At 36.2% G+C, this 17,079-nt stretch overlaps 1 protein-coding gene and 1 pseudogene across 1 annotated transcript; both read left to right on the top strand.

Annotated features, from left to right (window-relative positions):
• Nucleotides 1-8,505: 8,505 nt before the first annotated feature.
• On the top strand, nt 8,506-12,428 carry irgf1 (immunity-related GTPase family, f1). The gene is made up of 4 exons (XM_051671892.1): nt 8,506-8,760; nt 9,074-9,136; nt 10,536-11,100; nt 11,345-12,428. The coding sequence occupies exons 3-4, from the start codon at nt 10,536-10,538 to the stop codon at nt 11,971-11,973; spliced, it is 1,194 nt and encodes a 397-aa protein (XP_051527852.1). The 5' UTR covers nt 8,506-8,760; nt 9,074-9,136; the 3' UTR covers nt 11,974-12,428.
• A 3,757-nt stretch (nt 12,429-16,185) lies between these two features.
• On the top strand, nt 16,186-16,771 carry LOC127424982 (interferon-inducible GTPase 5-like; annotated as a pseudogene).
• Nucleotides 16,772-17,079: the final 308 nt, after the last annotated feature.

Consider the following 17,079-nt stretch of genomic DNA (forward strand, 5'->3'; position numbering starts at 1 on the left):
ATTTGTTAAGTTCGGTAATCTCTTTTAACAACTAGAGAAAGGGACTGGATAATTAATGAGTAAAAATTAAGTTATAATTTTTTTTAAGGCTAATCTTGTTGTCTTTTTGTGTAGTCATGCACGGCAGTTCAAAATATGATAGAAATGCTTTGATGTCATTAGTGGGGAAAACGTTTATACTCTGCTGAATTCTCTTAGTAGAACTATAGACATGCAAATTATAATCGTGAACGACTCGATGCTTTATCAATTGTTTAATGACTCGCTCAAAACACATAAAAGATGCTCATTTGTTGTCACCTACATTTTACATTTCATTTTACATTTATTTTACATTTAGTCATTATGCAGATGCTTTTATCCAAAGCGACTTACAAATGAGTTGAAATATGAGTGTAAGTAACTACCTACTGGTTAAGGTATGATTTAAATAAAAATCAGTCCACAAATCTGAAAATGACAGAGAAACATCATCTGGAGTTAATTTACTCCAATAAATAAATGTGACATTTTTAGTCATAGGATTTTGTGGTGTTTGAAATCACTTTAATCCAGGGCCGTAGCTAGTGGGGTGAAAGGTGTTAACAATTCTAGGGGCCCAAAGTTCCAGTGGGCCCACAACAAATTTGAAACTGTATTTTTTTAATAGATAATTGGCCCAGAGCAATATACAGTCAGGGGGCCCAAAATTCCTTGCTACGGCCCTGCTTTAATCTAAAAAATTAAATGAAGAAATTATTGATTCATGTTCTATTTTTTGTTAATATATGTAGAACAAAAAGGAATGGTTAAGACATATGAAATGTTTCCTACTGCCAGTAAATAATCAGATACAATAATATATGGTTTGTCTATATTCTTTAAGCAATTTGGGTTATTTTTATAACTTAATTCAATGCTTATTATAGAAAATTACAATATTCTGAATGAATATTAGCTGGCAAGCTTGAATGATGTAAACACACTTTAAAATAACAAAACACTGTCTTTGCAGTAGAGTGGAATACATTAAATGTGAACATAGTGTCATTGGGGGCTGAGCCCTCCAAGATTGAAGTCCTAGAATCACCCCTGCTATTAACCAACTGATTTCAAGGAGATTTTTAGTGGATGTATGAAGCCAAGCCAGTCATATGTACAATTTATAAAACCACTTACATTTACACATACTGTATATACATGTACATCTAGCTATTTGTTCTATGATTCATAATGGAAGCCTGTTTTCTTTTTCCAGTCTTCAGTGTTTTCACTCACCGGTACCGGTCTGTATTAAGCAGATATTGTGATGTTTTGCATATTAAATTTGAAAAACTTGCCAAATAAAAAAACATATGGCTCCACAAGTGGCATGATGACCATCTTTTGACAATGTCCCACCTGAGTGGGTTGACGACATGAAGTGATGGCCCGGGTTTAGTTATGTTGATATCACTAACATCTTAAGTTGTTATGGCAGTCCTGCACAAGTGCACAAGTTAAAGGAATATACCAGGCTTGATACAAGTTAAGCTAAATCGACAGCATTTGTGGCAAAATGTTGATTACTGCAAAAATGTATTTTGATTTGCCCCTCCTTTTCTTTAAAAAAAGCAAATATCTGGGTTCCAGTGAGGCACTTTCAATGGAAGTGAATGGGGGCCAGCCCATAAACATTAAATACTCATTATTTCAAATGTATAGCCACAAGACATAAACAATATATATGTTTACATGATTTTAGTGTGAGAAAATCACATAAATAAAACACACACTTCCAAGCTCCCCATGTCATGAAGGTAAAATAGTGAGCAACGATGCTCCCTGATTTTTACTTTGCATTATGGAATTGTTTTAGGGAGCGAACGTTACAGTGCACTGGAATGATTTTGCGCTTGAGATGGCCCTTAAAATGGCCGACTCCCTTATTAGTGCCCTAACTACTTGCTGACTGAGCTGATTGTACACACACACACACACACACACACACACACACACACACACACACATATATATATATATATATATATATATATATATATATATATACATATATATACACACACACACACACACACACATATATATATACACAAGGGCCCAAACATTTGGAATAATGTACAGATTTTGCTGTTTCAGAAGGAAATTGTTACTTTAATTCACCAAAGTGGAATTCAACTGATCACAAAGTATAGTCAGGACATTACTGTTGTAAAAAACAGCACCATCACTATTTGATAAAAGTCATTCTAGACAGGCCCCATCACTGCCAACACCTTATCCTTGAGTAATTATGCTAAATTGCTAATTTGGTACTAGAAAATCACTTGCCATTATATCAAACACTGCTGAAAGCTATTTGGTTCATTAAATGAAGTTTAACATTGTCTTTGTGTTTTTTTTTGAGTTGCCACAGTATGCAATAGACTGGCATGTCTTAAGGTCAATATTAGGTCAAAAATGGCAAAAAAGAAACAGTTTTTCTAGAAACTCATCAGTCAATCATTATTTTGAGGAATGAAGGCTATATATTGCTTGAAATTGCCAAAAAACTGAAGATTTAATATAAAGGTGTACATTACAGTCTTCAAAGACAAAGGACAACTGGCTCTAACAAGGACAGAAAGAGATGTGGAAGGCCAGATGAACAACTAAACAAGAGGATAAGTACATCAGAGTCTCTAGTTTGAGAAATAGACGCCTCACATGTCCTCAGCTGACAGCTTCATTGAATTCTACCCGCTCAACACCAGTTTCATGTACAACAGTAAAGAGAAGACTCAGGGGTGCAGGCCTTATGGGAAGAATTGCAAAGAAAAAGATACTTTTGAAACAAAAAATAAAAAGAAAAGGTTAGAGTGGGCAAAGAAACACAGACATTGGACAACAGATAATTGGAAAAGAGTGTTATGGATCTTAACCCCATTGAGCTTTTGTGGGATCAGCTAGACTGTAAGGTGCATGAGAAGTGCCCGACAAGACAGCCACATCTATGGCAAGTGCTACAGGAAGTGTGGGGTGAAATGTCACCTGAGAATCTGGACAAACTGACAGCTAGAATGCCAAGGATCTGCATAGCTTTCACTGCTGCACATGGAGGATTGTTTGATGAGAAATCTTTGAAGTAGTTTAAGAAGTTCTGAACATTTTATTCAAATTTGAATAGTAATATTTCACATTATTAATGTCCTGACTATACATTTTAATCAGTTGAATGCCACTTTGGTGAATAAAAGTTCCAATTTCTTTCTATAAGAGCAAAATCTGTACATTATTCCAAACTTTTGGCCACCAATATATATATATATATATATATATATATATAGTGTGTGTGTGTGTGTGTGTGTGTGTGTGTGTGTGTGTGTGTGTGTGTGTCCATGGAGTGAATTAACCAAACGAAGTGCCACAATAAAATGTTGCTGATATGCTGAATGTCAAATTTATCACTAAATTGAACCATGTTTAACTGAAATCTTATATGTGACTGTAATTGGATTATAACAGTTTGGTTTGTAATCATTACATTTCATGATTTAAATTGTCCTTCTATTTATATTCTATTTATATTTAAGATTTTGCATTTCTATTTTTTGTAGCCTTCAATTTGCACATTGTTTGAGGACAACATTCGGCAAAATGTGAAATAATGTTTTTAAAATACAGGATATTAAAATTGGCTTTCTCATTTGATTATCCAAAGAATTAATCAACTGAAAATAACCTATTATCAAAATATTGTTTTATAATGTGTTGTATTAAATCATGAGTGATTTAATTATGTCATACCAGCTGGGACATATTACCCTTTGCAGGCTCACTATTGGCTGATTCAGTGTTTAAAGGTGGCCATTTTGAGTAAATATCCCTGTAGTCCTTATTTTACAACACTTAAGTGTCACCTTGGTCAGCACTTAAGAATTAGTCTTAGACTTTGCTGAAAGTTGCTTTTAGCATCTTTATAAAAAGCTCCTACTCTTAAGAAAGTCTTACTCTTTGCTTATAATTTTTGGACACTTAAGTCAAAGCTTAAGGCTATTCTTGAGAGCATTTTTGAGAAGTTTTATACATACAGCCCTTGAACTCATTTTTCTTTTAATTGTCCATTTGGATCGCTCATTTCGGTAGTTTTTGCATTGCTTCTTATGGAGACCAGAAAATACAAAACAACATTACAATATTGTGTACACTGAACAGATTTAGAACACCCAGCATTCCCAAACCGATTCGTATTCTACTTCTAACAATAAGCAACAGTTGATTGAGCAGCTAGTGTAGAACTGTTCCTCCTCAACAGCCAACACACTCATCAGGAAAACAAACTGTTTAACCATGACACCCTGTCTCTTTTTCCTGGTCCTTGGTGGACCTGTGTTAGATGCTGAAGACAAAACTTCTTTGCACTTCCATGTTTTAACCCAAACACTGATAGCTTCACAATAGAATGGAACACAAATTCTTCATCAGTCTGATGCCATTATCCCAAACATAAATCTGTGAGACCCATGGAACATGAATCCATTTGTAGCGGTCTAGCAATGTAGGTAGTAGTACTTGCAGGGTTGACCCTTCACCCTGGTCAAGCCCCTTTGTAATTTATGGTCATGGCAAACAATATACTTTAAGACACCTGTGTTGCTTTTAGACTGTAGGAAAATTATGTGATACATCAGCACCCAAAGGCAGCAAATGGGACAGCAAACATCCTCTTAAAAAAAATAAATAATAATAATTATGTATGGTTAACACATAAGCCTGTTTTTTAACAGTGTAGGCAATCTCTACTTACATGAAGAAGAAAATGATCCCCAAGGAAAATTAAGGAGCATAACAACAACAGGGGTTAAACTCACCACCAACTGTTTGGGCGTTGTTATATTCATCGCTGAGTTTTTTGTCCAGAGGGCACCCTGATGTATCAGATGGCACAGTGATTTTCATCCTGTTAATCCTAAATGTTCCTGATCATCTGCTAGCACATGGTGCTACTGCTAGCAAGGCCAAAGTAATGGGTTTGATTCCCAGGGAATAGACATAATGATAAAATGTTTGCATTGAATACAGTGCAAGTGGCTTTAGATAAAAGTGTCCATAAATGTATGGTTGCAGCCATGTTGCAGATCCATGTCTCAGTACACTCTCCATCATGGTATTAAACAGTCACATTTGTTCCACTCCATTTACCTTTACAAGGGGCAGTCACAGGCTATGAGCTCATTTTCCCCTTCTCAAAGTAATTTAATGACAAACTCTTGATTTAACAGAAGCTTTTAGCAAAGGTCATTGTGTCATCTTTGCTGTAAAATTATTGAACACCACCTGAGTCCAGTACCTCCACCTTACACACACAGAGAGTCTCAGCCATATCAAAAGAGAAAGCAAATTTAGAGGTCTAAAACATAATTTTAAAAAGGTAATCAACAAGGGAAACAAACCATAAAGATTTCAAAGACTCAGCAGGCAAAGGACTAAAGGGTTAGTTCACCAAAAAATTAAAATTTTCTCATATGGGGAGTTGTTAGATGGGCTATATCTCAGTTAGTTTTTGAGTCAAAAGTGAAATTACGCAAATGCTTGTTTTCTCTCGCAGTGATTTAATCTCATCTTAAAGGGTTAGTTCACCCAAAAATCTCATCATTTACTCACTCTCATGCCATCCCAGATGTGTATGACTTTCTTCTGCTGAACACAAGCAAAGATTTTTAGAAGACTATATCGGCTCTGTAGATTCTCACAAAGCAAGTGAAAGGGTACAAATATTATGAAGTTCAGAAAGCTCATAAAGGCTGAATAAAAGTAATCCATATGACTCCAGTGGTTAAATCCATATCTTCAGAAGTGATATGGTAAGTGTGGGTGAGAAACAGATCAATATTTACTGTAAGTAATTTTTTACTGACAATCTCCACGTTTACTTTCACATTCTTCTTCTTTTGTTTTTGGCGATTTACATTCTTTGTGCATATCGCCACCTACTGGGCAGGGAGGAGAATTTATAGTAAAAAAAAAAGATCTGTTTCTCGCCCACACCTATCATATAGCTTTTGAAGATATGGATGTGACGAGGAGGAGGGCGTGGCCAAGCCGTGAGGGTGCGCGCCCGGCGCTGAGTTGGCCAGTCAGTGGGAGAGGGATAAATGGGAGCCGGAGACGCCAGTTCGAGAGAGAGATAGAGTGAGAGAGAGGCGCACAAGCTGTGTGTGTGTGTCTGTGTGTTTTATTTTGTATTTAAGCTCCTTTGTCATTAAAAGTTTACGTTGATTGCTTAGCCAGTTCCCGCCTCCTCCTTGCCCATCTTGTGAACTCGTTACATTGGTGCCGAAACCCGGGAGGGAGGAAGGATGCGCTGTCAGAGAGCCCTCGTCACTGATATAGGGTCACAGCGCTGTGAAGGTATGGTCCAATGGTACTGGAGTGGTTCACCAGAAGGCGGAGGAGCCCGCTGCCATCCACCAGGAAGTGGAGGAGCTGTTGCCGGATGCCAGGGGGCGGAGGAGCACACTGTTGTCCACCAGGAAGCGGAAGAGCTGCTGCCGGCTATCAGGGGGCAGAGGAGCCCGCTGCCATCCACCAGGAGGTGAGGTCCAGTGCCATCGGCCGGCATCGCGGAGGACCGCTGCACAGTTGGCTGAGGACCAGTCGACAGTGTGTTCGGGAACCAGCGAGCCAGTATTTTTCTCTCTCTCCTCTCTCTCTCTGTCTCTCCCGCTCGGACTTTCTCTCTCCCTTCTCCCTCCCCTCATCTCTCTTAAATTCTCAAGAGGCGAGGAGGACCATCAGGTGGCGGAACGGCCAGAAGGGCAGTGTCTCCCCTCCAGAGATGGGGGGGAGTAGGCCAGTCCGGATGGTGCCCTGGCCTGAATCGGACGGTGGAGGAGTGTGACAAGGAGGAGGGCATGGCAGGGCCGTGAGTAAGCGTGCCTGGCACTGAGTTGTCCAGTCAGAGGGAGAGGGATAAAGGGGAGCTGGAGACACCAGTTCAAGAGAGAGACACAAAGAGAGATGCACGAGCTGTGTGTGTGTGTCTGTGTGTTGAAGATCCTTTGTGTCATTAAAAGTTTACATTGATTGCTCAGCCGGTTTCCACCTCCTCCTTACCCGTCTTGTGAACCCGTTACAATGGATTTATCCATTTAAATCATATGGATTAATTTTGTGCTGTCTTTGTGTTTTTCGGAGCTTCAACATTTTGATACCTATTCACTTGTGAGGACCTACCAGTGGCGGTTCTGGCTTACTTGAAGTTGGTGCCCTAGGCGAGATCCGACGTGGTGCCCCCCTTAACTTCCGAACCCCTACCCCGCCCCAAAAAAACACAACAAAATTATTGATTTTATAATGTTAACTTTTTTTTTACAGAACTATGCTTTAACACAAAATATATAAGAGGGTTAGTTCACCCAAAAAATAAAATTCTATCATCATTTAATCACCCTCATGACATCCCAAATGTGTATGAAATTCTTTCTTCTGCTGAACACAAATGAAAATATTTTTTTTCATTCAGATCTGAAAGTGTAAGTGAAGATTTAGAGTAAAAAGGGATTTTCGATCTATTTTTCACCCACACCAATCATATCACTTCTAAAGACATAGATTTAACCACTGGAGTCTTATGGATTACTTTTATGCTGCCTTTATGTGCTTTTTGGAGCTTTAAGGTTCTGGCCAACATTCAATTGCATTGTATGGACCTACAGAGCCAAGATATTCTTCTAAAAATCTTAATTTGTGTTCTGCAGAAGAAAGCAAGTCATACACATCTGGGATGGCATGAGGGTGAGTAAATTAATTTTCATTTTTGGGTGAACTACTGTTTAGCAATAACCACCTTAACAGAAATGTAATAATGTGACAGGGACATCTGGTGGACATTTTTGGCATTTTCATGACATTTATACTTCATAGGTTGCTTTTTGGGTATTTGGAATATTTATAAAAGATATATTTATGCATTGCAGTATAACAATTTAAGGTATTAAATGCATTTTAGTCTTTCCTAACATGCAAGATCTATTTATGTACTTTTTTATGTTTACTGTATTTTACTGTATGTATACTCACAAACATTTTTAGAACAATTTACTAAAAAGGATTGCATTCTTTCCACTCTCAAGCATGCCGCAATGTTTTTCCATTTGTAATTAACTGCAAACTTGGGCTTGTGCGATCACACCACTGCCCTTTGAACATATGAAGTGTCTTTTAACGCTCTGCATCAGCAAGAATAGCTGTGATTGCACAACAGGTTTAAAACCTGAACAATATATTTAGATCAGGACGTCAACACTCTATTAATAAGAGATTTCACATTGGATTCCCCTTCTATTAACGATAAAGAAGGTCATACATAAGCATAAGGCTTTGAATCATGTGTCCAAAACCATATATGGCAGGTTCTAAAACAGGGTTGGAATAAATTAATATTAAAATAGTTTACTTTTTTTAACAATCCCCGCCCCCCCCCCCCCCCCCTTGGGCTTGGGTGTTGAAGAATATTCTATCAGTCTAAACCTCATTTACAATACGCTAAAAATGTTAAGCATCAAAGCGAAAGTTCAACCCTATGCACGATAATGTCTTGATCATTTTGTTTAACAAATGATGACGCCAAACCCGGGTCAATATTTATTTGACTAACTATTTTTTTTATATAGTGATTCATATCAGTGAAAGTGAAAGTATGAGGCTTGGGTGGATCCTGTTTTGTAGCTGTTGCTTAGAAAAGACTTTGCAACGGCCTTCATCATTTGTGTCATTGTGTCGCTTGCTCAGAAAAATTTGGTAAGAAATACAGCCTACTGTATATACCTTTAATACTTTTTCACTGATCGAACTTAGAAAAGCTCTTGATAGCGATATCGTTCTTATTGTAAACTGAAACTATCAGAATGACTTTTCTTCATTTGTCAGAAGCCTTGCTTTTAAGTAAACAAACGTAACATTGAAAATGCATGACAAAGTAAGCATTATCCAAAATACTATTCATGCATTCACTGGAATATGCTTGAGGTATGCTTACTATATACATTTACACATATTGAAAGCCCTGATTAAATATACTTAACGTCTATTTGTGAATTTGACATTTTTGAAGGAAACAACACTTCACTTCTTGGTCTGACAGTTCTTCTTGGGTTGCTTGCTCTGAAGCATAAAGGTAAGATTGTGCAATTTTTATCATGATTTTATCATAAAAGTAAAAAGGGAAGAAACTTGCAAAAAACAAAAAAAACAAAAACAAAACAACAACAACAACAAAAGAACTTTGATAAAAACACATTAAACTAATGGAAATTTTAAAACTCAATAGCCAAAAGGCTATTATTAACCCTTAAACACCTGGGTGCTTAACCAAACTTTATTACATACTCAGGTCTTTCAAGACCCAACATATACTTTATATCAATCACAAATTGATCTACAAAATGCCCAGATAGTGTCAAATTTTCAAAACATTTTCAAGACAATTAGAAAATAATAAAATAGAATATATTCTGATATATTTTGTGTATTATTTTTCATATATCAAAGAAATATATGAAACATATAAGCAACACATATGCATGTTCTCAGGCATTTTTTGAGTCTATATACACACAATATGCACACAACTTCAATAAGTTCAGTAGTGCACCCAAATGATCATTCATGCGTTACACTTGCTATAGTTTACTTCTACACTGCTCCTTCATCAAATATAAATATCAAATGTAAATCAAGTCAATCACTGACACATCGGCACCACCTTGAGTAAGAAAAAACATGTATGATATGTATGTGTACACGCACATGGAATATTGATAATTACATATTGCCACACAGAAAATCAACGTGTTATAGCAGTCATTTGTATGAATATAGTACTCATTTGTCTTGTAATAAACAAAGAAATACACAGTATGTGTTACATTATAAAAATATGGAATCAGTAAAAAAAAAACAAACAAAAAAAAACAGACATTATTACATATCTCAGGTCTTTAATGACCCTATACACTTTTGGTAATCAAGCAGTTATTTAAAAAGAAATCGCTTTTTTTTGGGTGGGGGGGGGGGGGGGGGGGTTACAATATTAAGAAGAGAAAGGTTGAGGAAAATGAAAGAGGTGTGGGCACACTTCAAAAAATGGATGAGATACAGGGGGTAGAATGATATCCTGGGTCATGAAAGACCCGAGGTATGCATTAATCAGAATCAGCTTTATTGCCAAGTATGCTTACACATACAAGGAATTTGTCTTGGTGACAGGAGATATGTCTGTTATAACTTGATGATATGACTTATATGATAGTTGTAGAATGACCATATGCTGTTTGCACAATGTTATCAAGCTAAACTGTTTGCACAATTTTATCAAACTTATCAAGTAAAATAATTGTGTTTTAAAACCTATGTGGTTTCAAATCTAAAGGGTTACATTTGCATTTTATCTTATTTACACTCCCGAGAACTGGCAGTTCTAGGGCCAGTGGATATTCAGTTCAGTGGTTTATACCAGTTTACTTTATGGTGCTTTGTATAATACTGTTGATACATTTTTATTTTTATTTTATTAGATGTCATTTGAGGATTACAGTGTAATAACTCAGGAGAACCTGGAAGACCTTAAAGAGTCCATATCTACTCAAGATCTCCCATCAGCGATAAACACAATCAAAGATTACCTCAAACAGCAAGATCTTGTAGAACTTAATATTGGTGTGACGGGGGAGTCTGGTTCTGGAAAGTCCACATTTGTCAATGCTTTTAGGGGCTTAGGGGATGAAGAGGAGGGCTCTGCCAAAACTGGTATAGTGGAGACCACCATGGAACCTGAGGTTTATCCTCACCCAAACTACAAAAATGTGAAAGTGTGGGATCTGCCTGGCATTGGAACACCAAACTTCAAAGCCCATGAGTACCTTAAACTGGTTCAGTTTGAGCGCTATGATTTTTTCATCATCATTGCTTCAGATCGATTTAAAGAATGTCACACCCAGCTGGCCAAAGAGATCAAGAGAATGGGAAAGAATTTCTATTTTGTTCGTTCTAAGATCGACTTTAGCATTACTGCTGAGAAGAGAAAGAAAAACTTTGACCTGAAAATGACTCTGGATACAATCCGTAAAGATTGTGAAAATGGTTGGTTTATACACTTAATTACATAACAATGTTTTGACAAAAACAGACTTTACTTTCTGAAGTTGTATTTAACATTGTGCTTTTTTATTAATAAATATGTTTTTCTTATGTTAAATAATTATAATAATATTCATGATTGCACTATTAATAATGCAAAAAAAGTTCTGTGTGAATGAATCTCAAAGTGTTAATAAAAAAATCACAACTGTATTTACTGTATTATGCCTTTTGTGTTTCTGTATAGGGCTGAAACAGATTGGTATAGAGGCTCCTGTTGTATTCTTGATCTCTGGCTGGGAGCTTGGCAAGTATGATTTAAATCTGCTGGAGGAAAGAATGGAGAAAGAGCTCGATCAACATAAGAGACATGTGCTGATGTTGGCATTGCCGAATATCACACTGGAGATTAATGAGAAAAAGAAGAAAGCTCTTGAGGACAACATTGGAAGGGTCGCCTTCCTATCTGCTTGTGTGGCTGCAATTCCTCTTCCTGGCCTCTCTATTGCTGCAGATGTAGCCATCATAGCAGAAGAGCTAAGAAAATACTACAGTACCTTTGGTCTGGATGATCCATCTCTGCAGAAGCTCTGTGAAAGATCTGGGAAGACCATAGAGGAACTGAAGAGTCTGATGAAGTCGCCTCTGCATCAAGGGATAAACCCAAGTTCAATATTAACCTTGCTGGGTGCTGCATCTCTTCTTATATCAGAAGATGCTGTTGAGTTCTTTGTGAGCCTCATACCCATTGTTGGCACTGTGGTGGCAGGAGGACTGTCTTATTTGACCGTCTCAAGATTGCTGAAGAGAGCTCTGGATGATATAGCAGAAGATGCCAGGAAAGTGCTAATGGCTTCACTAGAGACTGGAGTGTAATCAAAGATGTGTAATTGGAAAGGCTTAAAGTATAACAGCCTCATTCAACTGGATTTATAATTAAACAGTTGTTATAAAGGTCTACGCTATTCAGTTTTCTTTTTTTTCTCTGAAACACCATTTATCTAATAAAAACTACATATATATATATATATGTGATTAATGATGGATACTTGTAACATTTATTTAATGAAATGTTAATAATTTTAGTAGTAATTAGTTACTTAAAAAGTTAAGTTACTTGCTTTGGGCATACAACTTAACATGTTTGCATTCACATAGTGTCCTCAGCAGATCAGGATTATTAAATATGTAATTGAATGAAAGCATTTTGTGAATGGGAAATGTGCAGTACAGTATTTGACATATACATATGTTAAACTTGATAATCCTGTAACATTCTTTCATTTGTTTCTTTGTTTTCAGCTGAAATAAATTCTCATTATATAATAAAATGAGTTGCTCATGAGTACAATGATTTTTATAATACACTCAAGCAGTATAACGTTCAGTTTATAAAAGGTATCTTTATGCACTGAAAAATGTGGTAACCTGCAATTGTTACCTTGATATCTACTTTATTGGTGGAACACAATTTGTCAAATTAAATTTGACTGATTAAATAAAATTTCTGACTTGAATAAAACTAGTTAATTTAGATGTTACCACATAAAGCAACATTTTTAGGTTACCTGACAAAAATTATTTTTCATTGGTGTATACCTATGAACTATGAAACCCCTTTGACTATGGACTATGGACTATGTTCTGATAACGTTGAGCAATATTGTTCTTTGACTTCATTTTGCAGCACACAAAAACAGGAGTTTGAGTCCAGCAGTACAATCACCTTGTTATACATGATTATGCAGCACAATCTCATGGCAAAATAGTAAGGATTCGTACAACTTTTCTACATCTGGCTAAATTTAGACATCCAGGCATTTGCATGTGATGAAATCATACGAATTTATCCAAACAAAATTGTACTAAATCATACGAAATATCCAACTCGTAAAATATGTACACATTTTCATGAGATCGGGTTGGATTATTTGTATAGAATGAATAACAGTAGCCATGTTCTTCTTTTTACTGATGTGTTCATCTGTAAATTACACATTTACATTTAGGTTTGGGAATATAATATTGTGAGGTTCAAACACATCAGCTGGTGCTGCAAACAAAACATGTCATCAAGCTTGTTCTTTGGAGCATTGTGCTTCAGCATGTATGTGTCTGAGACTACATCAAAACATCAGCTGGAAGTTCTAGGTTCTGTTCAACACAAGATGACCCCACCTGGTTCACATGAGACATTAGAATTCCATTCTGCTTGATCATATGGCAAAAGTGTGCAACAATGCCCTCGCACTTTTTCAGCCATCTGGGTTCCAGAAGTATTTTTCCCATTCTTTCTTTTCATAGGCTTCTCATAAAATCCTTCTTAAAAGAGTTTTAAGACACAAACTAAACCAACCAGCTCTGAGGCGAATCTCAACATCACAGACTTCAACTGGACAAAAAGACCATGGTACAAGACTGTATTTACTGTCTTTTACAAGGACACAAACTACAATCCCATGAAGCATTATAGATTATGTAACTGAATAAAACAATGGAAATATATAAATCTATTGATTTTAGATTGTTAATTATGAGTATAGAAACGATATATTTGATGTTAATTGCAAAATATTTAAATTTTTGCTAATATATAAGTAGTTTCAGAGTGAAGGGAGATCGACACGATTGCGTCATTCACAGTGCGTCATGGAAGTGGGCAGTCGCTGCTGGGTTCATTTGGCGGGTTTTGTTGGTCATGGTTCTCTCTTCTCTGATTGGTGAATCTTTCTCTGCTGGGCCATGGGTAGTGTAGTAGTTGTTCACCAGGAATTCTGCTAATAAACATGATTTTTAAACAATGAAATAATTCAGACTGGTAGCTCAACAAAGCATATCCTTTCTATGAAAGACCTCAGAACTCATGGTAGGTCTGTCTTTAAATGTTTATAAGTTATAAGTTATCGTTAAATTTTTTTATTAATCTCTGAAAAAAATGAATGGGATTTTTTATACTAAACACAAATGAAATCACTGTAAAAAATACATTTAAAAAAGTGGAAACGCAGGCTATGTTTACCTTGGGTCTAGAAGTTGCTGTTGTACCAAACATTTGAAACAAAACTATAAATCAGATTATAAAATGCACGTATCTATATTCTATTTCACTACTCCGCTTCTCTTTCACCGCACCCTAAAGCAATGCATATGTGAACAGCAGCAGGCTTGTGATGAGCTTATGATTTTGCTGCGTGAAAGAGATGCTGCTCTATACAGAAAAATTATTTTTAGGTTTGATGCAAAATGTTTATCCATTTAAGATTAATTTAGGCTTGTGCAATCACAAACCAGTGCCCTTTGAGATAGTGCCTTTTGCATCTCTACTACATAAGAATAGTTGTGAGCTGCATAATAGGTTTGAAACCTGAACACCTGAATAATATCTTTTGAGCAAGATGACTAAACTTATAAAGAGATGTCACACAGGATTATGTTAGACTAATTTGATTGATTTGTTCTGTTGTTTTGATTCTCTCATGGGGCTTTTTATTCAGAAGTTCAGTTGCTCTCACACTACACTCTCATAACAAAATGTCACGCTAAAAAGTGTTAGTCTGGTTGTTGAAGAATTATTTTTAATTTCAAACAGAGCAAATTAAATAAAACTATTAAGATTTAATGACATGTGAACAGTTACAGACAATAGAGCAGCACTCCTAGTCCTTGTTCAGCTTCGAAGATAAGAATCATAAAGATCATATTCATGTTGCCTTTGCATGTAAACATTTGCATATCAAACATCAAAGTGAAAGTCCTATATGGACGATCACTGTAATGCCTTAACAATTTACTTTTTAACAAATGTTCTATCAAATCCAGGTCAGTATTAACTTGCTTCTGACTCTTGTTATTATGGTGATTCACAACAGTGATTATGATGATTCGCAGCAGTGAAAGTGAAAGTATGCAACTTGGGTGGATCCCCTTCCGCTGTTGTTTAGTTTTAGAAAAGTTTAGGCGTTCATATTTCAGGCCCTATTCTCTCAGTGCCATCTTGCTACAGTATATGTCACTTGCCTCACAGAATTTGGTAAGAAAGATGTACCCTATACCTGTCTCCAGTTTTTGATGGCAATATCATTCAATAAACTGAAATGGTTTAAATCAATCTCTAAGGTCTATGGGTCATATCCACAAAAGGTGATTAAATATAAATTTTCATTAAATGTATTCCAATACTGTAACATAGTATATTAATTTTTCAGAAGCTTCTTTTGTCTTTGGCAAACAAATAAAATATTGAAAATCTTTGATGAATCAAGTATCAAGTAGGCTTCACATAGTTATAATATTCAACGGTATGCTATACACCATTACCCTGAATTAATGTAATTAAAACTTCTATTCGTAAAACAGAGAATTTCCCATTTGTGAAAGAAACAAGAATGTTTGCTTCTCTTCTTGCTATAATAATTCATCCCGTGTCACGTTTTCTGTAACAAAGGGTAAGATTGTTCAATTTTGTCTATCCATCTTATCACTACTGTACATCCACATTTTTTAGTCCTGCTAAATACAGAAATTACCCCACCCAACCAACACACACCCATGTGGCTATCCTTATGAGGACTCTCCACAGACATAATGATTTTTATGCTGTATGAACTATAGATTATATCCCCTAACTCTACCCCTAAACCTAACCCTCACAAAAAACTTTCTGCATTTTTACATTTTCAAAAAAACATTGTTTAGTATTTTTTTTTAAGCAATTTGAATTATGGGGACACTAGAAATATCCTCATAAAACCACATTTATAGCATAATACCCTTGTAATTACCAGTTTGTAACCTAAAAAAATGTCCTCGTAAACCACCCAAACCCGCCCACACACAAACATGCAATGAAACATTTTGTTTTCTGTTATTTTGTTTCGTGCTATGGTTATTTGTAGGTCATGCATTTACATAACAATCTATGATCTACAATGGTGCTTTCATGTGGAGCCCCTACTGTATGCTTTGAACATTGCATACCCCATTTTTGTTCCCCTAGATAATGGCAAGTCAATGGAATTGCGAGGGTTGTTTAAGAAAGTTTATTTAAAATGCTTTTTATAACATGGTTGAAACTGTTAACTTTGTTAGATGGCTACATTTGAAGATGACTGTATAATAACTCAGAAGGAGTTGGAAGAACTTAAAGAATCCATCTATACTCAAGATCTTCCATTAGCAATAAACACAATCAAGGACTTCCTGAATCAACAAGATCTTGTAGAACTTAATATTGGTGTGACGGGGGGAGTCAGTATCTGGAAAGTCCACATTTGTCAGTGCTTTTAGAGGCTTGGGGGATGAAGAGGAGGGCTCTACCAAAACTGGCCCAGTAAAAACCACTGAGGAACCTGAAGTTTACCCTCACCACAAATACAAAAATGTTAAACTGTGGGATCTCCCTGGCATTGGATCACCAAACTTTAAAGCTCATGAGTATCTAAATCTTGTTCAGTTTGAGCGCTATGATTTTTTCATTATCATTGCTTCAGATCGGTTCAAAGAATGCCACACTGACCTGGCTAAGGAAATCATGAGAATGGGGAAGAAGTTCTACTTTGTCCATTCCAGGATTGACATTTGCGTTACTGCTGAAAAAAAGAAAAAAAAAAAAGCCACTGGATATCGTCTGAAAAGATTGGACTACTTTTGGGTCCTTTTTTATGCTTCAAAGTGATGCACTACCTTTCACTGCTATTAAGACGGACGCATTCATTAAAAGTTTAAAAGTTTAGTACCAAGGATTACACATACAGAAGTGATCACCTATCATATCTCTTCTGAAGATATGGATTTAACCACTGGAGTCTTATCGATAACTTTTATGTTTCCTTTATGTGATTTTGGGAGCTACAAAGGTCTGATCACCATTCACTTGCATTGTAAGGACACACAGAACTGAAATATTCAGGTAAACATCTTTGTTTGTGTTCTGCTGAAGAAAGAAAGTCATACACATTTGGAATGGCATGAGGGTGAGTAAAT

Source organism: Myxocyprinus asiaticus, chromosome 34, assembly GCF_019703515.2.
Source record: "Myxocyprinus asiaticus isolate MX2 ecotype Aquarium Trade chromosome 34, UBuf_Myxa_2, whole genome shotgun sequence".
NCBI lineage: Eukaryota > Metazoa > Chordata > Actinopteri > Cypriniformes > Catostomidae > Myxocyprinus > Myxocyprinus asiaticus.

Excerpts from the sequence above, each read along its gene's own strand:
- irgf1 (XM_051671892.1), top strand. The coding sequence starts at position 10,536 with ATGTCATTTGAGGATTACAGTGTAATAACTCAGGAGAACCTGGAAGAC. Across the intron at positions 11,101-11,344 it reads CCGTAAAGATTGTGAAAATG|GGCTGAAACAGATTGGTATA; the intron begins GTTGGTTTATAC and ends GTTTCTGTATAG.